This window comes from Pleurodeles waltl, chromosome 9 (assembly GCF_031143425.1).
Source record: "Pleurodeles waltl isolate 20211129_DDA chromosome 9, aPleWal1.hap1.20221129, whole genome shotgun sequence".
Taxonomy (NCBI): Eukaryota; Metazoa; Chordata; class Amphibia; order Caudata; family Salamandridae; genus Pleurodeles; species Pleurodeles waltl.
In genome coordinates, this window is record NC_090448.1 from 795,729,211 (window position 1) to 795,750,841 (window position 21,631).

At 43.8% G+C, this 21,631-nt stretch overlaps 1 protein-coding gene across 4 annotated transcripts in view; it reads left to right on the top strand.

Annotated features, from left to right (window-relative positions):
• The window catches only part of ATL3 (atlastin GTPase 3), a 259,411-nt gene that overhangs the window by 65,224 nt on the left and 172,556 nt on the right, over positions 1–21,631 (top strand). For all 4 annotated transcript variants that reach the window (XM_069208040.1, XM_069208037.1, XM_069208038.1 and 1 more), the window contains 2 exons: positions 19,332–19,549; positions 19,831–19,974. In XM_069208040.1, the coding sequence (XP_069064141.1) occupies positions 19,343–19,549; positions 19,831–19,974 (351 nt within the window). In that variant the 5' untranslated portion in view covers positions 19,332–19,342. The remainder of the gene's footprint in view (positions 1–19,331; positions 19,550–19,830; positions 19,975–21,631) is intronic.

Sequence of the window (21,631 nt, forward strand, 5' to 3'; positions counted from 1 at the left end):
TTCTAATCCCTGGAGACACCATCCCACAGGGTGTGTATTTATTTAAGGGGTGGATGGCCCCCCTCCCCAAGCTGTTATTGGCCTCGGGACCCCTTCCTCTGACGGCCAGACTTCTAAAAGGTGGATGTTGTGGTGCCCACCCACCATACTCTCACTGGGAGCCATGGTGAGAGCCCCAAGTCCCCTGCAGCCCCAGCCCCCTCCTCGTGTGCAGTGGGAGCTGCCATTGCTCCCACCACGAGAGAGCAGATACTAATGCTGCTACCTCTGTGCTGGAGCAAATTTTTTGATCTGTTTCCCTGTTGGCTTTAGTGCAGGCAAGGAAACAGATCAAAAGTACACTCCCAGCAGGCCAGGAGCATTTTTAAAGCTTGCTGTAGCTGGGAATGGACTTGCTGTTTTGCTTCTGCTTGGCAGAAAATTAAAACATGCTCTTGGCAAGTGAGAACAAATGCAGGTTTCCCATCCCACTCTGCTGAGGGCATGGAAACCGCTATGTCCTGCCTAGGGGAGGGATCCCCAAGGCACAGCTTGTTAGCCAGCCCCGGGGAATTGGGTCCCTGGATCTATTAATTGCTAAGGGAGTGGGGCCGCATGGCCCCCTCCCTTCAAGTAATATGCCCTGGGGATGGACTCCCGAGGGGCATTTTTATAAATTGTATTTATTAGCATTTTAAAAAGTGAACGGAGGGAAGAGGGGATACAAAAGTAATGCCTCGCATATCAAATAGCTTCACATTACAGTAGATGAAAAAGAGCAATCAATGGATGCCTGAAAAATGCATCTAGACCAACTTCTTCTAAATCAGACAGCAGGCCAGGGTCACATAGAAAGATATAGTCAAGTGGGATAGTCTGAGTCATGGAACAAGCCCTTGGCATGGACTGCTCACGAGCGGGAGGCAGCATCCAGGGCCCTCGGCCCTTCACTTCATCTGAAGCCTCATTCGCTCCTCACAGCCCCCAGATATCCCTGGGTCAAGAACGCACTGGAATGAGCTCCCAGTAGTCAGCAAGCTGTTCCTGGCAATATACAGCGTCCTACAGCCAATCCACAGTTTTAGGCATCTGCCACTGTACCCAATGAATGGCCACCTTCCGTTTGGCCAGAAACAGCAGCATTGCAGTGAGTCGTCAAGGAACCTCTTTACTTAGCCCAACAGGGCCACTAGCTCAGGGGTGTGGAATTTATTAAAATATCTACTTGTCCATGGGAAAGGTTGCTTCTTAAATCTACTTGTCTGGTTAAAAAATTTTTTTTTTTAAATCTACTTTTCCCTTTGGTGCCATGTAGTGAGACAACAAACTATGGCAGCAGTCTCATTATGTAAGAGCTCTCTCGGTCAAAAGCCTATCTGATATGCCAGGGCTACTACCATAGTTGAGTTTGAATACTTTCAATTTCAATCCCTACTATAGAAATTTCCTTTTGTTTTTTTTGCCACCTTTCCGCAGATCTACATACTGGTGCTTAAGGAAGCAGTAAGCAATAGTTCCAGGGCTGGAATGCCTTTGAGTCTGCAAACTTACTAACTTGCATGTTTTAAGGATTTTCACCAGCCCTTCTCCAATCTTTTCCCATAATGAGAAAGGTAGGAACTTTCCTCCTGACAAGGGCAGAAGGAGAAGTTCTTCGAGGGTTGGGAAAAGGACTGGCTGGAGGGAAAGTGAACTTGTAAACGCTCAATAGATTTTCCCATGATCAAATCTACACATGCATATTTGCGCTTGCTAAAATGAAGTTCCCAAATATTTTCTAGGAGTACGATTTCCTGATCTACGTCTGTAAGTTCTTGTGAATTCATAAAAGCCGCTAATTCAAACACGTATACCATGTGTGTACTTTTGTGAATATCTTTACGAATTGGGATCCCTAATTAGGTCTGACGTTAACCAAGACTTTTTGTTTTTATTAAACTTTTGTTTCTCTCTCTCTATCGGCTGGCTTTACTGTGAGTGATCGCATTCTGCTCTTTCATGAGGAGCATATTGGCACACAAAGTAGTTTTGTACAGTGCCAGGGACCACTGTGGCAATCAGTGGCGTAACAAACCTGGAGGGACCCACCCTGCAAAGAACATGGAGGGCCCCTCCCTTCAGATTCACTCAGGGCAGATGCTGTGCTAAGAGGGCCCCCCTCGAGGGGGCTGCGGAGTCTTTGTTAGGCCACTTGTAGCAATGTGTGCTTTTTGAGACCTAAAACGTTTTTTTTGTTTTTTTTTTTGCCAGTTTTTGTTACAATAATGAGGGCCTGGCAGCTCCCACAACAATCAAGTGTTACAAAAGCCATGTCAAAACAAGAACTCACGTTGACGAAACCAAAAGACTCACAAAAATAAATGTCAGCTCGGTTGGCTTTGCCAGTGCTTGTTTATTTTCGAGCTTCCCATAATCTTGTTTAAAATGGTTACACTGTTTTTCCATTAGGTATATTATTTGGAGATGCTAGCATGTATCAACACAATTTATTAAATGACACTTCAAAGAAATAGCACCTAAATTGCGAAACGTTTTTTTTTCCTCTACTCGCTTTTTTCCTATAATTTAATTTTGAATCAAATAAACATCCCTTTTGCTTACAAGCTTCTGCAAACACTTGCATCTAATCAGAGAGCCTTATGGGAGCCTCATACTGTTAAACTTTTCAAACATGTATACGCTTTTTTTTTTTTTTTCTTTTTTCCTTTACTGGAAAAAGTAGTGTAGTGTGACCTTAAAATGTTTATTTACAGTGCTCACCCAAATATTGGAAGCGTTTTAATTAATGAACCATAAGTACAAGTTTGAACAGCATTAACATATGGACACACACATTGTTTCAACTGTAGACAGTTCTCTTCTCTATAAACTGGCAGGGCCTACATGTCCCAAGGACAAAATAAACATGAAAACTTGTTGCCCTTGACCCTAAACAATATGTCTCGGGCGTTGGGTGATAGGAATTCCACATCCCTGTTGCGGTGTTTGCTGTAGGTGATGACCAGTGACTTGGACCACCTCTCTAAACACTAGCCCATATACTTGGGGGCGGTCCCAAGCCTGATGGAGAAATGAACAGGCGTTCGATATAGTCTATGCAGGAATTTAAACTTTTGATTGGCACAGCAGTAGCTCCTTTGCACCTCTGAAATGGAGGGGATTGTATCAGTATCCCAGGCACTCCAATCCCCGAGAACATAAACAGCCCTCTCTTGAATCACAGTGTACAAGCAGGTATTGAGCCTTTACGGGGAGGAGTTAATGAGCAGATGGTTCTGGGTGACCAGTGTGTTGGATGCGCTGGGAACATAGGGGACAGTGCTTGGCAGGTAGTATGGAGTTGGTGGTATATGAGAGCCTCAAGCACGGTAGGCGGAAAGTGATCCCTTGAATCACGTGGTGGAATGAAATGCCCATCTGGGTAGAGGTCTCCAGACATGACACGGCCCTGTCGGCGAGCTCATCGACAGGCTCCTTCATCAGCCGTCCTGGGGAGCAGGTAATTCCAAGCTAATGGCATACTGGATGCGTAAAGGCAGTAAAGCTGGGCTCGCCTTCACAGGCTGTCCAAGGTCCATCTAGTGCAGGCCACTGTATCTATTTCCGCATGCAATGCAGGGACCAGTGCGTCTGCTATGACACGGTAGCCAGGGGGCTGGGGGCCTCCCAGTCTCTCTCTACTGCACTGTGTGGTTGGAATAAAGTGGGGTGTAGCCAGAAGTGTATTCAATGGCTCTGTGAACAATTAGTCTAAAGATCCATATCAGGAGCATTGAGACCACCCAGATAGAATGGTAAGGTTAGATTCTTATGCCACCCTCTGCTGTTTGCCCGCCAAGGCCAGAGACACTAGGTTAAAGTGAAGTGGTTTCAAGAATTGTTCCATGAGCGGTATTGGGATTTTGAAGAATAAGTAGAGGAACTTAGGAAGTACAATCATTTTTTCAGTGGCTATACTACCTTTCAGGGACAAGGACATCTAGTTCCAGGCTGGTACACGCTGCTTTAGCCAGGTCGTAGCCCAACCATGAATCGCCCTCCACGTTTCATCAACATCCCTAATAAGCCATAATCCCAAATACCTAATCGGCTCAGTCACCCACTAAAGTGTCTATTAGAGCTCATACTGGCACGTGACTGAAATGAGGGGAAATAAGGTAGATTTTGACCAGTTAATGTGAATTCAGGAGTACCGTCTGAATCAGATCACCTCCGTAATGATAGGGGATAGGTTAGTCCAGGGTTCACGGACATGCAGTCTTAAATTCCTTTGTGACGTCAAGAAGCATTGCAGTTGCTTCCAGCTGTTGATTTATGGTGTGCATGAGGGCAAGCATTGTGCAGTGGTTTTGGGTGGTCTAGCCCTGGAACAAATCTGGACTGGTCCGGCTGGACCATGTCGGGCAGGAGAGGCTAAAGGCAGTTGGCAGTTAATTTGGTGAGTATCTTAATATTGACATCATTGATAGTGGTCCAAAAGAGTCACATCTATTGGCTGGCTTACCAGACTTCAATACGGTTACAAAAACCGCTTCATGCTGAAAAGGTGGCAGCTGGCCCAAGGACAGAAAGTCCCTGTACATTGCTAGTAGGTGTGGGACGAGCATTGAGGTGCATTCCTTGTAAAAAGATGTGGCGAGCCCGTTCAGGCCCAGCGCCTTATCTCCAGGCATGCTCTGGATCACCTGTACTATCTCCTTCATGGCCCAACCAAAGGAATTGGAGCCTGTCAAAAAAGGCATTAAGGGCCACTGTTTGTGGGATCATGGTGGTGTGATCTAAGTTAGAATAAAATGACTTCATGACCTGAACTATCTTGTCAGGTTTTGTGTGGGCTAATTACTGATTGTCTTTAAGTACAATAATATACATGCTTGCCCAAGGCTTACGGAGAAGGCTCGTCAGTGTCTTCCTAGACTTGTCTCCTTTGCCGTAGTGCCTTGCCACCACCTACCTGTTGAGGTAGTGAGTCTCCCTAGTCGCCTCCACTTTATAGTCGGAGAGCTTCCTTCTATGGACAGCGAGTGTTTGCACGTTTCCAGTGTCAAAAAATTTGAGCTCGAGAGGTAAATGATCAGAGAGAGTTCTAGAGAGCTGAGTGATATGTGTGGTCTAGGTGAGCGCGTTCCGTGTGAGCAGCCAGTAGTCAATTCAGGACCAGGTGTTGTGTGGAAGTAATGCTGGTGCCCTCAGTACTATTGTGGTGACACAAGCGCCAAACATCCTGTAGTTTGTCGTCATGCAGGAGTGTGTGAAGTTGGACATCTCCACTAGGATGGCGCCTCTTGGTGACGCTGGATCTGTCTGCATTGTGGTCCAAGACCTTGTTGAATTCACCACCCCATAGAACAATGGCAGGGCCTTTGTGGTTATTAAGGGCCAAACCTCTGTGAAGAATTCCAGGCTGTCCATTTTAGAGCCGTAGACCGAGGCTAGAATTTCTGTCCAAGCCGCTAATAGTTATCACTGAGGTGGCCATAGGGGTGGGCAGAGTGTTCACTTTGGTGTTTACCAGCTTACAGGAAAATTTCATAGTGGCGTTCGGGTCCATGAAGTAATGCTGTTTGCTGAATATGCAATTTAGCTGGGTAGATTAGGGAGTAGGTGATCTAGGATTTTTGAAAGATGTTTTACGGACATGGTTTCTCAGCAAGCAGCCGGCACCGCAAGGGTAAACTGAGGCTATAGAGATATTTTGTTACCCTGATGCTGGAAAGTGCAACGTTCCCTGGCAAGTCGTAGGATAGTGTTCCTGTAATTGTGGAGTCCAGCCACAGTGAGTCTTGCAGGTGTACATGCTCGACCATAATGGCCGGCGAGAGAGCGTCACCAAAAAGGGAACAGAGCACATGCTTGACATAGGTTCCCATTTTGTCACTGGTGATTGATTCGGGGACTCCTAGAATGTGAAAGTTGTTGCGCCTAAAGCGAGTTGAGATCTTCTTTCTTAAGCGCGATAACCTCCAGTACTTTCTACATGCCAAGGAGTTGCTCATTAGCGGTAGCGTGAAAGTCTTCAATGTCGCAGGTGCGGTTTTTGCTGGTGATCAAGCTTATCGTCATGTTTGTCGACTTTCTCCTCTAAGCTGTCAGTTCTACGAGTCAGTAGGTGTATTTTGGCATCAGTGGTGCAGAGGCTGTTTTTCACATTGACAAGCATTTCCTGGATCTTGTGTGCTTGTCGCAGGAGTGGACTTGGTGGGAGTGTGAGAGTTTTGGTCCGATTCAGTCATGCATGTTTGCCTTTTGCCTTCAAAGGGCAGTTTTGTCTGCCTGGCGTTTTGTGTGCCCATGTTGGATAGCTGTAGCACTCCATGGTACTCTTAAGTCCTGCCTCACCCAACGCCTGCAAGCTTGGTACTAGGGAGCACAAGCAGACTCAGTTGCAGCCTTCAGTCAGGGGTAGAGGACAGAATGTATTCCAGTGTTCAATTACTTGCTGACTTGTACAGGCCTAGTGGGTCCAGTCAGGTCACCAAATCCAGTCAGTGCTGGCTTGGAGGAGGTAAGGTCACTCACCACTCCTATCTCAGCCCCAGTATGCCCACGACTCCCAAGGTCCCACCTCATCCCTAATTCTATAAGAGGAGGGACGGGGGCACAAGCAGACCTGCTCTGAGGAAGGGCGCAGGAACAATGCAGTGGTGACAAACCCTTTGTGTGATGTCAGACCACAGCCCTATCAGTTGTAAGTGGGGCGGTGTCCAGCACTGCCCCCCACACCCTGCCAGCAGATGGCCCATTCGGGCACACACAATCCCCTATTGTGTGACTAGGAGTAATTCACAAAGTCTAACTGCCAACTACATCCAGTTATGTCACTTGGGACAGACTGTAGGCACTAGATAGCAGAAGGCAGGAAAATGCCAAATTTCTAAATGTGGCATTTTCAAAATTGTAATTTTACAATGTGACTTTATCATTAAAATAGATTTTTAATTACAATTTCATAGACACCAAACATGAATTGCTTATCTGTTCCCTGTCAAAAGTTAGCACTTATTAAATGTAATTAGGCAATCCAGTGCTATCCTATGGGACAGGTAGGCCTTACAGTAGTGAAAATTAATTTAGGAATTTTTCCACTTCCTGGATATGTAAAACTTAAAACTAAATGTCCGACCTTTTAATTATAATTGTTTCTAGGGCTTACCTTAGGGGTGACTTGTATGCAATAAAACGGTAATTTAATGCTTGGCAAGGGGTTTATTTTGCCAATTTGCTGTTTAAAACTGCATTCAGACTGCAGTGGCAGGCCTGGAATATGGTTTAAGGGAGCTACTTAAGTGAGTGCACAATAAGTGCTGCAGGCTCACTAGTAATCTTTCATTTACAATCCCTGGGTATATACTATACCACTCTACAAGGGACGTAAAAGTAAATTAAATATACCAATTAGGTGTAAGCCAGTGTGACCATGTTTAGGGGAGCGAGCACAAGCACTTTAACACTGGTTAGCAGTGGTAAAGTGCACAGAATCCTAAGGGGAACAAAAAACGAATTTCAGCAAAAACATGGATGAGGAAAAAAGCTAAAAGTTTGGAGTTGATCCTCAGGCAGAGATGGCGAAGTCCAATAGCATGTCATCTTTAATCTGCCAAGACAATCCCTGTCTCTTCTTTCAGGGTTTATCTCCATTGGCTCCTCGTCGAGAAAATATATTTTTAAGATGCTCTACATCACTCTTCATAATGCTTTCCATAATTTGGGGCCCTGGTATATGGAACCAGATTTGACACGTTACATCCCAGTGAGTCTCCTCAGATCTACTCTATAGTTTAAACTGAAAAAGGAATGTTAGCGAGGTTGCTAATTCTCGGCATTGGATGCATAGCTGTGCAACTGTCTCTCTAACTCTAGGCTGCTTGAACTTCAGAAAATCTATGCTTAACTGCTGTTACATCTGCAGGACATGAAGTTTCCATACATATAGTCCCTCTGCGCGAGGACGCTCTTTGGTGTAACAGTTGTGCTTTAATAATTCATTAACATAACTAGTAGCACCTTGTTAGAACCCAGTGTTCCCTTGCATAATTTAGTTGCTTTGTATCATATAGTTGGAATGATAAAGTATTTTTCCTTTTTTACCAAGCCAAAGCACTCACCTGGATAGTTTTTTTACAGTTATTTTTATTGGCATTTGGTGGAATAGAACAAAAGAGGAAAAACAAGGTAACACGTTTCAGCTTTCCTCATCACAGTACACTTTATTTTCTTTCTCTGTGCCCTTCTCCCAGCTGTTGATGACTCCCGGGTTACCGCCCGATTCCGAGATCTGATAAGTATCGGATATAACTTGACAGCACATCCTTTGTGCTCCGGTGGCCTGCAGGAGCCCAGTAACGTGTTGTGGGGGCGGCCCATTTCCCTGCCTCCGCGCAGAGAAACGGTGCTTATGGTTCCCCAGGGAGTGTAGGTCGAGGAAACCGTGCTCGCCTGGATAGGTAATATTGTGTTCTACTGGGTTATTGTTGAGTTCTAACTCTTTATACCCCGTTTCCTCCATAAGAGCCACTACACCTGGAGTCAAGCCCTGAAAGGGTGTACTTGGTCCTCAAGTCTCCATTTTGCACAAGTACGTCAGGTCCATGGTCAACAGTATGAAAAAGCTCCAACCTCCAGTTGTGGCCCAGTAACCCTTGCATACCCCGCGACCCGACAAAACGGTTGTGGCATAGCTCATCAGTGGGATCAAGAATTAATCCGAGTACAAGTGATGATCTCAGTGGCAAAGGGCATGGATTCTGCTTCTAGGCCTTTAGAACCCCAAGGGTACCAAACAGGAAAAGATGACACAGAAAGACAACTCTCAGCCGCTTAGTAGCATGCCTTATAAGGAGGATTTAAGTAGTCAGTTCACTTGTAAAGTTGAGTGACTGAGCTAAGATGGCACCCGCGAGGGGAAGAGTGGAAGCCTTGTCTCAGGTAGTTTCATGTTTCCCAGGAAGTCGGGCATCTGTGGGGAGAAAATACATTTAAAGCATACCATAGTCATGCCCTTCCCGGAAACTTGCATATATGGTTACTGCCACTGTAACCATGCACTGTAGCTAATATACTGTCCCAAAATTGTAACAAAACTGTAAGCTTGTAGGCCAATTGAGTGTATAGAGCCATATTGCCTCTCTCCAATAAGAGACAAATCAGAGAAGCAGTGCTTTCCTGATAAAGCACAGTTTAGGTTGCAAGCGTGAGCAATGTGCAGGAGAGAGACCTGTCTCTTCCTCTGGGTCACTACAAAAGTACATTTCTGACCACGCACATAGAGACATCTATTCACAGAGTCCAACAGACTTACAGGCTCCTGTGTACCCAAAATTTCTGACATACAGGCACCTATGCGCACACTCCAGGTGACACATAGGCACTTAAGCTCACAGGGCAGAAGACGTAGGGGCACAAAGAAATGTACCAGCAGTGGTTCGACATTGTAGCCTTGTACACAAAATGACACACAAACCTATAGTCAGTTCACAGACACATCCAGGCATGGGCAAGACAAATGAGCATACATGGATGTGGAAGGGGGTTGTTAGAATGCTGAAAGATAACACGACAATCAACACATTGTAGGAAATGCTGTAGACTTACCGACAGATAAACATGCACGCAGGCCAACCGACATATAGATACCCATGCACAGGCAAAAACGTTCTTTAGGTACCATTCACTCGCTGACTGGCACATAGGCATTTATGTGCACCCGCAAACTCGATTTTCATGCAGACAGACTAGCCATATAGTCACAGATATCACATATACACTAGCACATCAATGGCTCACATAACAAAGGGCAGACCTGCAGATGGGAACCTTTCAGGTGTTGTTCTGATGTAGGCCTCATGTTCATCTAAAGCCCCCGAGTAGAGGAATTCATGTTTCGGATAGAGAATGGAAGGATGTGTTAACACTCATATAGTCCCTACTATTTGGAACAATTACTCGGCAATTGACTGCACTCTGTTGTCCATTCCATAAACAGACTGTTCAATATTTTATTGTTTTTTTGAATATATGCAGTATAGCTCTATATTAGGTCTCAGGTGGCATATTGGTTAAAAAGAGAAGGGCGATGTTTGAGTCTCGAGTTATTCAATTATGCTCCTAGAGTCAGTGGGAACATAGTTGCCAGATGCCGTCTTGCACGTCTACAGTACTGGGTTGATCGGCGCAACTTTATTCCGACACAACAAAAGGGATTTTTATTTAAGCGGTCAGCAGCCTCCTTTAGCTTGTAATTGAAATGTATACTGGTCTAAGAAAATGAAAGTCTCTACTGGGCTTGTTGATCATGTACTTGATGAATGATGATGATGAATGATCTTTATTCGATTATTAAAATAATCCTAAAAGAGCAATACATTCAAAAACAGTACTGGACATATTTCACAGTGATTCACTGTGGTGAAAATGAGAATGATGAGGTTATTAAGCCATCTATATTCTAATATTTGGATGCAGGACCAAGTCGGTGGCACTCAATCAATCATCAAAGTTTATTTCAGGAATTTGCCCATAAAACGTATCCATCATCACAAGACATTTGATACATTTAATGTTCATAAAAAAATCGCTAAAACGTACATTTAAAACAACTAAAAGAGAACATATAAAAATCCTAAAATCACAGTCTAGGTTAGAAATAAGGCAGACTAGTCCAAGTGAAGCAAATAGTAAGGCAAAATGCACAGTGGAATAGTTTTGGAGCAAAAAGTTGTACTATTTCAGACAGACCGACACAGGAAAAATCAGTCCGCAAAAAGAGGATCTGACTGGTTAAGTTGGAAAATGTGCAGGAATCACAATGTAAGACCCTCCATCTTCCTTAACAGCCAGACTGCATATAAATAGTGACTGAGAACAAAGACTATAAAGGGACTGGTATTAGACTCTAGTATTCTGAAGGCCACATTGTAGTGCCTCACATCTAAGGAAATACAAAGTGACTTAATCCGAGTCTCCCTAGGTCAAACATATGCTGGATAGAAAAATATGTGTTCAACATACTCAACTACATAATTAGATAATACACATTGTGTCGAGTTTGTGTTTGGATTCCAATTACAAGTAAATCTGCTAGCCAACAGTTTGCTAATCCTAAATTTCATAAACGGAGTACGTGTGTGCAATGGTTGTATTCCATCCATATAAGGTTCTGGTTCAGGTTTAGTACATAAAAAATCTCCTGTCAAACCTGCCCAATTTTGGCATTGCATTGGTGAGCATTCATTTTACTGTTCTAGTAGATAACTTTTACTTCAGCCTTAGTGCTGTTATAAATCTGTGAGGGATTACTCTAATAAACACTTAAACCTTGTTCAATAAAAAGATATATTTAACATGAGAGAACCAGGGGATAACATACTTTACCAGAGCTCAGGAGTTCTTCTGTCACAAGCCTGTATTGTAGAAGCTCGGGTGTAGACCACAGCCTAACCCAATAAAGCGTGTGCTTCAGGGATGCTACTGCCCCAATCCTTTGGAGCTCAGTATTAAAACAATGGTATCATAGGGGTGCTTGCTCTGGTGTAGATTGAATAAGGAGCTCATAAAACCGTTTTCTTTGGCTGTCAGGCCACTACTAATACCTGCGCCTCCCCCCACCTGCCCCCTCTTCAAGTTTCATTCCCATACAGGACCGCAGCCTTTGCCTTGTACACTTCAATGGCTGGAAGGACTGATTTGGGAGTGGTTGCTTTATATCGCTTTGTTATTGCCAATGTGCTATCCAGCAGAAACTGTTCACATTTCTGGGTGTGAGAGTTTAGTTTGCGTGTTTTATCAGCTCTAACTCTCAAATAATCAAATTTGTTGACTATTTGCAGGATCGACCCATTCATTAAGAACATGCCTGTACTTGATCTATGGCGATTGAACACCATGATACTGGTTTTGTGGTGTTCATTTGTAAGCCTCGAAGATCACAGAAGTCGGCAAATTTGTTAAGCAGATTTTAAAGCCCAGAGGGAGTACGAGATTGCAAAAAGGTGTTGTCTGCAAATCGCAGTGCTGGGATGTAATGTCCTCCCAACCTGGAGGAATCGTGGACAGAGGTGCTCAGATGGTGAACCATGTCATTTACGTATAAAGAAAACAAGGTTTGGGCAGGAACATATAGCTGACCCACTCCTTGCTGAACTCGTATTCGATTGGTCAGCTCACTTCCCTGCCCCCACCTTACTTGCGCGAAATAGTTCTTGTGCAATCTAATGAGAACATCTAATCAAGCAGAATTGATTCCCATTGAGTCAAGGATGGACCACAGTTGAAGCCTCAAAGGTTAAAAGCCGCCCTGAGGTCCACAAATGGGTTGTGCAAATGGTCCCTTGAGAGCCTGAGATATTTTAAGGCTAGGAGATGGAGTCTGAAGATCTGATCTCTGTGCTCCCCCTGGACCTAACCCAGCCTGAAGAGGAGTTAATATGCTGGCCTCGTCAATCCTGACTAGTTTTTCAAGGATTTGTAGGCAGAAAACCTTCTGGATGTTGTCAGTTAAGCTAAAGCGCCGTTGTATGTTTGTGATTGTTGCATCGCCTTTTTTGAACAGTGGAATTACCTTGGCACCGCACCATGATTCTGGAATTTCCCCTCCTGCCATAATCCCATTGATTACAGTGTTTATGTAGGGACCTTTTATAGCGGCCTCTGACTAGTACAAGTCACCTGGTACTTAACATGGACCAGATGCCTTCCCCAGTTGCAGGGACTGAATGGCCCGGAGTGTGTTCTCAAGTGTAAAGTGGATAAGTTCTTAGTCAGTTTGGGCTGCCAGGTCCTGCGTTACTGGTGTTTCTAGTGCTGTCCCTGGTTTACTTGGGGGCATATATCTCCGTAAAGTGTTCTACCTACTGCCGTGGTTGAACAGAGAACTCTATAGGATTGTGGGTTTTGGGGCAACCTTGAGCAATTAAGTTCCAAAACGTGTGGGAGTCTTGGGATTTCGAGGCATCAACCAAGGCTAGCCAGTTTTGATTGATCCAGCTCTCTGCGTAGTAGAGGATATAGTTTGTTTATATTTTGTGCGAGCTGCGCTGATTGCCTCATGGCCCCCCTGCTTAACAGCCGTGATTAACTCCCCTTTGGCCCTACAGCACTGTTTGGAGTACCAAGTGGAAGACTGGCGGACAAGTCTTTTTAAGCTCCTGTTTGCATAACTGGTGTAGAGTCTTAAACACATCTTCATGGCGTTCAGTTAATGAAGCATAGTTAGAGGGATGCTTTAAAAACGATTTGAGTGCTAAAAAAATTATTGTAAATTTGCAGCAATAAATATGTACCAAGATGGAGCTTTGACCCTTAACCCCTTCGGTGCCAGGCCTTTTCCCCCTCCTGTGCCATGCCTTTTTTTGGCTATTTGGGGCAGTTCGCGCTTAGGCCCTCATAACCTTTTGTCCTCATAAGCTAGCCAAGCCAAATTTGCGTTCTTATTTTCCAACATTTTACGGATTCTAGAGGTACCCAGACTTTGTGGGTTCCCCTGAAGGAGGCCAATGAAATTAGCCAAAATACAGTGAAAATTTCGTTATTTTTTTTATTTTATTTTTTAAAATGGGAAAAAGTGGCTGTAGAAGAAGGCTTGTGGTTTTTTCCCTGAAAATGGTATCAACAAAGGGTTTGCGGTGCTAAAATCGCCAGCTTCCCAGCTTTCAGGAACAGGCAGACTTGAATCAGAAAACCCAATTTATCAACACAAATTTGGCATTTTACTGGGACAAAACCAATTTTTACAATTTTTTGTGCTTTCAGCCTCCTTCCAGTCAGTGACAGAAATGGGCGTGAAACCAATGCTGGATCCCAGAAACCTAAACATTTCTGAAAAGTAGACAAAATTCTGAATTCAGCAAGGGGTCATTGTGTAGATTCTACAAGGGTTTCCTACAGAAAATAACAACTGAAAAAGAAAAATATTGAAATTGAGGTGAAAAAAACCGGCAATTTTTCTCTACGTTTTACTCTGTAACTTTTTCCTGCAATGTCATATTTTTGAAAGCAATATACTGTTACGTCTGCTGGATATATAGGGCTTGTAGGTTCATCAAAGACGTGTCTCCCCCCCCCCCCCCCCCCCTTCAGAGCGACCCTTGCCTACGGGGTCGCTCCCCCTGCGTGACATTGGCGCCCCCCAAAAAAAAATATCCCCGGTGCCTAAAATTAAATGTACGCCCCCCCCCCCCCCCAACTAGAAGGCCACTGGAAGGGCGACCAGCATTGGAGGGGACAGCTTCAAGGCTGTAGTTTGAATAGCCTAATCTATGATGTTACTCTAAAGCTCATGATGCCTGAAAAGTACTATGTCGTAATCATTGATGAAAGCACCCCAGTAAGGGTCGGAAAGTTTACCATGCAAGCTTGCAATGTTCCATGATCATATTTAGAGAGATGGTAAATGCCCGTCCTTAACGGAACAGGGCTTTTTTTGGGGAACTTTTGGTGGGAATTGGTCTGGTTCTCTTTGGGAAGATAGAATGACTTTTCATGATCCACAAAGGGTACTATTTCCAGACCAGGCGGTGCCCCTATCTTTGTTAATGGTCTTAGCCGGGAGTAGTAAATCCTTCTTGTTTAGAGGGAACTGTGTGTTACTCCATGCTTCTAAAGGGAGTAAGAGGACTGCTGTGCTTTCTCTGGCCAGATCACTATAAGGATAACAAGCACCTGCAGAGACATGATTTCTTGTTAAAAGGGAATTCATAGGCATATATGGGCTGGGGGAATAACCAGCAATCTTAAATTGTATATTGGACCCAACAGGCGGAACTGTTTGGGCATCCAAAGTAAGTAATCCATTAGCTACGATATGGGTTCTGAAGTGCTATTTGATTGTATAAAAATCAATGGTGTGGATACACAAACGCTGAGCTTATATAATGTTAGAATGAAATAATGAAAGATATTTAAATGGGAACGAATCCAGTGGGTCACTTTGTTAACTAAGGAACATGCAGCCTCCCTCTGGCCAGCTTTTAGTTTTGGAACATTGGTCATGAATATAAAGGGTTCCACAGTCAGTTGTGACCAGGGGGCAATTTATTGGGTGCCAGTGGTTTGTTTGTCCGACTAGAGGATCTAGGCCCACCCCTGTGATTTGTGTAATGTATCTGTTTAACATCAATAGGAGCTAAAAGCAGGAGTCTTTTGGAATCCTGGAGTGTGGGATGACCAACCACAATGTTATAAGTCCTTGAGTTTGAAGTTATAGCGCTCTCTTCGCCTGTGTAAACACTACCAACCCTATTTCTAGGTAGCCTCAATGACAAAATATTGGGTGTGCGGTTACTGATGTTTGTGTCTCTACCAAATTCCTGTTTCTGCCAATTTAACTAATCTTTGATGACAACTGACCAGTCTTACATGGTGCCTGGGCTATGAGTCTGAAGATCTTTGAAGGAACAGCTTTTTACTTTGGAAAGTTCCATTACTTTATGGTTCATATTCTGTACTATGGATTTTAAAACATTAGGTTCATTCCTCAAAGTGATGGCCAGTGCTAATAGGTCCCCCGAGCACATAATATCTGGAGCTTTATCATTACTTAGTGAAGGAGAGTTCTCCTTGCTGGGACTAGGCAGCAAAGCAAAACAATTGCTACATGGTAAGCTCGGAGAGCAGGTCGTTTCGACTGACTGACTAGGGCCGGAGGAGGCTAGCTACTTGGATATTTGGGATGCTAGGAGGCTTCTTGGCAAGTTGTCTTGACTAAAATGTCTGACAGAATCAGATTGAGGACTAGGCTTGGGCGGGCCTGGTTAATGCGCTTTCCCCTTGAAGAAATGTTTTATCTTAGGTTTGGTCCCCTGTGGGCCAGACTGTTTTTACCCTTTAGTTAAAATATCTTCAATGTCCTCTATTAGATTATCAATATATTGTTTTAAGGTGCAGGTCTGTGCTGCATAATCTCTTGGCTAACTTAGGCTCCTTGACAGCTCCTGATGCAGATTCAAAAGCCTTCCTTTTGGTCTTTCTGTGGTACCCCAAGAAAATACTCACTGTGATCATTAAAATACTTATTCACCGAATGCAGGGATCAAGAGGGTGGCGCTGCCCTGCCTCTTCCTGTCGCTGACGTGCCCGCCCTTGGCCCAGGCTTTTCCCAGGCAAGACCCATGTGTGTCCCACACAGTCAGACTGGAGCAAGTGATTATAGTAGATTAGGCCACAGCCCCATCCCAGCAGTGTGTTTGCACCATGTGCAGAGGATGTTGGGGAATGGAGTTCCTTAAGTTCAGGGTAGTTAGTGGGGCCAGAAACCCCCTTGGCAGCAACCAAAGTGTCTCTGGTGTGGGGTCTTTTCGACTAAAACTGTATTGAAAAAAGGCTGTATTTTAGCATTTTTAGTATTTTCAATCCAATTTGTTGACATTCCAGCGTGTTGTCGAATATTAATTTGTTTCTGCTACGACTTGGATCTTTAAGACATCAGATGATATTACATGCTGATGAACTAGTTATTTTGCATTTTATCTAGTAATCCTCTAAAGTGTATTAGATGCAATGCATTGTTGCAGTTGCAGTAATCATAGAAAATGCATTTTGAATTAAAGTGAAAGATTATTAAAGAATATTCCTCTAGAAGTGTTAACTACATGACTATTTGGTGCAGTCAAAGAGTGATCGTTTTGCTGGAGGAGGCTAAACCGGAGATGGGAGTTGCAAATGGCGCTCCTGAAGAATGTCAGCAATTCTAAAGTCCTTGTTCCCTCATCCCTGTGACCCTAATTTTCCATTGTAATCTAAATCCCTCTACGGAAATACATTACAATACCACTCTCTTTGCTGCCACAAAATCCTATGCAGTTTTATGTGTGAGGTGTCCAAGAGCAAAGTAGTATAACATCCCCACCTTCACTAATGTAAATTGATTTTTTTGGGCTGCCTCACCAGCGGTGCAGCAGATGGGGTTGTCTAGCATTAACCTCGTACTCCCGGATTATTCAGACCTTGGAAGCTATCCTGACTGCTGGTAAGGAAGTTCAGCTCGTATGTGACTTGCATACTTAGCATGGCTCTCAACAGCCCTCTTTCTCTGCTATTATTTCTGTCTCTCCATCTTTTACCTTGCTTCCTTTTTCTCCCTTTAATTTCTCTGCCCCTTCAGCTTTGAAGACATACCCCTTCAAAAAATACTGTTACGACGAAGTATCAGTCCAGTCCTGCATCCATAACTCAGCATTCCATCCATTCACTTATTGACTGAATCTTTGACGCATTACAGTGTGCTGCCTTTTGGCTAGGTTCATGGTATACATCATTATGTATACACAAAAAAAAAAACAAAGGTCACAGGAACGTTGAAAAAACATAGAAATTCACTTTAAAAAAACAAAGGTTACAGGGATGTTATAGTTAGGCTCACATTTTAAACATACAAATCCATAGGAATTCATTAGTTAGTTATCTATAACTAGCCCTCCGCCATGCACAATTTTTTCGTGAAAAAGTTTACTGCCAATATCACATTGATGTTATCAAAGATGTCAGGAGTGCTGTAATGCGTGGGTAATTAGCGGTGCATGGCGAGGGACGAGTTATAGTTACTTGAGATAACTCTAACAAGTGAATTTCTATGGTTTTAACTACAATGTTCCTGTAACCTTTGTTTTTGCAAGTGAACCTGCATTCCAAATTAAATTTCAATGCCCCCGGTCCCTGGTTCATCCGGTGGCACCATTTAAACAAGCGCGGGAGTCTGTGCTTGTTCTTCTTTTTAGGTCGAGCATAGCAGCGCGCAACCTCTGCTTTTCTGACGTGTTGATATGTATCTGGGCTTTTACCAAACCGCCCACATCACTCCCATCACTACCACTCGTTCGTGGGCTTGCCCTTCAAAAATCCTTTGACATTGGTAAATGGCTTACGTTTGCCCCTCCTTGGGGAGGTTTTGTTACCACCTTGGCTATCGCCCTTGTTACACGGCTAATTGCACTTTTGCCGATAAGTTTGACTGCAAGCGAACTTCTTTTTCCTTTTGTGTGTCTCTTCACGCTGATGCTCATGGCGGCCGTGGCGCTGTGAATCGGCTCACTTATGTGAAACTGCTTTACTTATAATTTTCAATTTGTGTGGCAAGAAAAGTCCTGTTAGGAGTTTACAACGCTAATAGCTCTAACTCGAGCAAGTGCGAGACCCACTGCATTGTAAATGTTTTTTTAATTTTTTTTAAAACATTTTCACCAAGATTCGTGGATCCTCCGCGACTCTCAGCAAAAAAATGCTTTTTTTGCTCCGTGGGGCAGCACCAGAGCAAAGGGGTCAAGGTGTCCCTGCCCTTGGCCCGTTTTCTTTCTTTCATTTTTTTTTTTTCTGGGACTCTGATGAAACTTCCTTGTTGAAGTGTTGGCAGTCAAATAGATCTCAGCACTAAATCGGAAGGGTTTGCGGAGCCTTTGCGTCCCCATCTGTTCAAATTTGTGTTTTCTATAGTATTTTGAAAACTGATTTACGCCAAATAACATAAATAGAGCTTTCTGGACCAAGAGCTACCTTACTTCCGAAATTGGTGTAAATTTGTCCAGTAGTTCGGGCTGTAGACTTGTTCAAAATCCCTACAGGAATTAGCATTGGAAACGCACCTTTTGTGATTACCACTTTTTCTGGGCCCTCACTTGGCGGATTACCCTGAAGCTTCCCAGACACTAGCTGACGTGACTGTCAAATGTTTTTGGTCACTTTTGTGAAGATTCTTCAAGCTGTGCTGAAGATATAGGCAAGCCAAAAAAAGCTTTTTCTATAGAAACATGGTCCTAACTATAACTACCTACTGGGACCGGCAGTAGGTAAGCAACTCTCGGCGAAAATTCTGAAAACAAAAATGCTTTTTTTGCTTGGGGGGAGGGGTGGGGGCAAATGTGATTCGTCAAGCGGTGCTAAAGATATAGGCAGGGTCATAAAATGCTTTTTCTATAGAAACTAGGTCCTAGGTCCTAACTATAACTACATACTGGCATAAGGTTTTTATATATATATATATATATATATATATATATATATATATATATATATATATATACACACACACACACACACACACAATCACACATACATAAATGCATATTTTTTCCCTTTGGCCTAAGAATGACTGTAACATGAGCTCTAATAACTAGAATGCTTCTTTAAACTACACAGGGGGATCTGAGGAGCCTGAAGATGTTCTTTGATCAAGGTATTAAGATGCATATTTTACCTTGGAGCACCCTGAACCCTAGGTACTGTTAGAAGGATGCCACCCTCAGAAGCTGGTCCCAGTGGTTGGGTGTTTATGGATTCATTCCACGTTAGAGAAAGTCTTTACTCTGAATTCAGTAACATGTCAACCTGCTAACCCGCTGTGCCTTTTTTGTGTGTTTTGCATACAGCTGGTGTCGACATGGAGAGCACAAAGCCAGGGCCCGTGCAGATTGTTCTGGTCCACAAGGAGGAACATTCCTTCGAGCTGGATGAGAAGGCACTGGAGAGTGTCCTGCTGCAGGACCATGTACGGGATCTGGATGTTGTGGTAGTATCTGTTGCTGGAGCATTCAGGAAGGGCAAATCCTTCCTCTTGGACTTCATGCTGCGTTATGTCTACAGTCAGGTAACACACGTTCATTTTAAAAGTGGTGGGGAAGAAGGGGCAGTGTGCTGGCACATTCCAAGCTTTTGCCCAAGCATTTTTTTCTTGTACCCTCAGTAGTACACTGTAGCAGTTTCCGGAAAGGCATTGCATGAGGCAAAGGGGTCATAAGAACTTAATACCTATGATGGTTCTCCACTTCGAGTAGCGTGAAAAAAGGGTTACCTTGCTTATGAAACCTCTCGACTGGCAAGTTGTTGTTTGTGTTACTTGTTCCATCTCTCCTATTTTCTGGCCTGCAGAAGTATGGTGGACTTTCTAACTGGATGGGTGAAGAGGATGAGCCATTGACTGGTTTTTCTTGGCGAGGAGGTTCTGACCCAGAAACCACTGGCATCCAGATCTGGAGTGAAGTGTTCATTGTCGAAAAGCCTAGTGGAAAGAAGGTAAAATGGCCCAATGACATACCTGACCCTTTCTGGGCATTTTGGCTAACAGCACTTTGCATGTTGGGGATTGAATCATGAGCTGATACATATTGTTCTCTGAAAACACTGCCATTTTCATTCACGGGGAGGGAGCCCTTTCTAAATCGGTAAAGGTTCCCAGGTTTATGTATTTGATCCTAGGCATCATCTATAAACCCCCCCACCCCCAAACCCGTGAACTAGACACTTTGGTGAACTGATTCGGAATAATTGAAGATGCAGAGTGTCGCTGAATAAAAATGTTTCCAGCTACTAAAGGCTTATGGAAAGGGCAGATTTCGAATTGTATCACCTGGCTGCGTAAACTAAATAATTATTCCACTGGCTGAATAGCCGTAGCACGTGAACACAACAAAGATATCAGCACTGAAGAGAGAGTAGAATTAATCTGCATGTTATTGCCCAGTAACAATCTATAAAGACTCACCCGGTTACTTATAGAGGAGCAGTACTACGACAGTGAAGTCATGCAAAAATTGTTGTAGGCTACAACCAGACACACCTTTGCCCCCCTTTGGAAGATATGATGGTGGATTCAATCTTCGCTGAGGGAATAGGTTTTGGGAAGAGCTTAGCATAACCGGGGCCAGATAAAATGACTGCCTCAGTGAAGGATCTTGGAGCGTCCGGTTGAAACATTCAATTTTATCACTTCCAAGGGGCTTATAATCCCCTCTTACTTGATACCCCAGTTGCTGAAGGCCTGCTGCACACTCCTAAACACAAATATGACCCTGCACCACCCACCCACCATAATCCACTCAAAACTACACTGGAAATGCTACAGGAAACTTCCTGCGGGTCAGCTTTTTTATTCTCTGTAGGTTTTAAATGTGAAATGGGTTGATAGGGCACAGGTTTGTATGGAACATCATTTTTACATGGAGCTACGGATAGCTTACATCTGAACAAACAACCTGATATCATTTCACTGTACCATATGCAAGAAATTTGTATTTCTACATGAAAAAAAACCTAATAAAATGTTATTTAAAAAAAGCTCCTCTTAGCGGATTGTTCTACAGTTTTGCTGCAGGAATTAAATTTACTGTTGTCCAAGGATGCCATAAGGCAGGCTCCCTTTTCAGAGAGAGAAGGTGCCACTCTTTCATGCCGAAGAAGGACAAAGGCCTCTAGCTTATACTGGACCTCTGTCCATCTGATAACCTTTCTACAGTAAGACAAAATCAAAATGCTTACCCTATCTGATTCTTTCGGCCCTGGACCCGGGAGACTGGATGGTGTCCTGGACTTGTGGACCCATATTTTCATTTACCTGTCCTGCAGTCCCACAGACGTCCTCTTCGATTTACAGTAGATTCAAACTACTTAGTTGTCCACTCTCTCCCTCAGCCTCATCTCTGCTCCTCTGTATGGTCACAAAATTGATTGCGATGGTGGCTGGCCATCTTCTGATATCAGGGATACTTGTGTTCCTGTATCTCAACGATGGGCAGCTTAAAGTGAGCTGGCCGTAGTCCATTCTGGCCCACCCCCAGATAATAGCCGACCTCCCTCTTTGGAGGTTTTCCTCAACTGTGTCTCTCCCGTACTCCAAGCCCAGGGTTTCTTTTATTGGGGCTGTCCTGGATACAGTGGTGTTCAATGAGTTGGG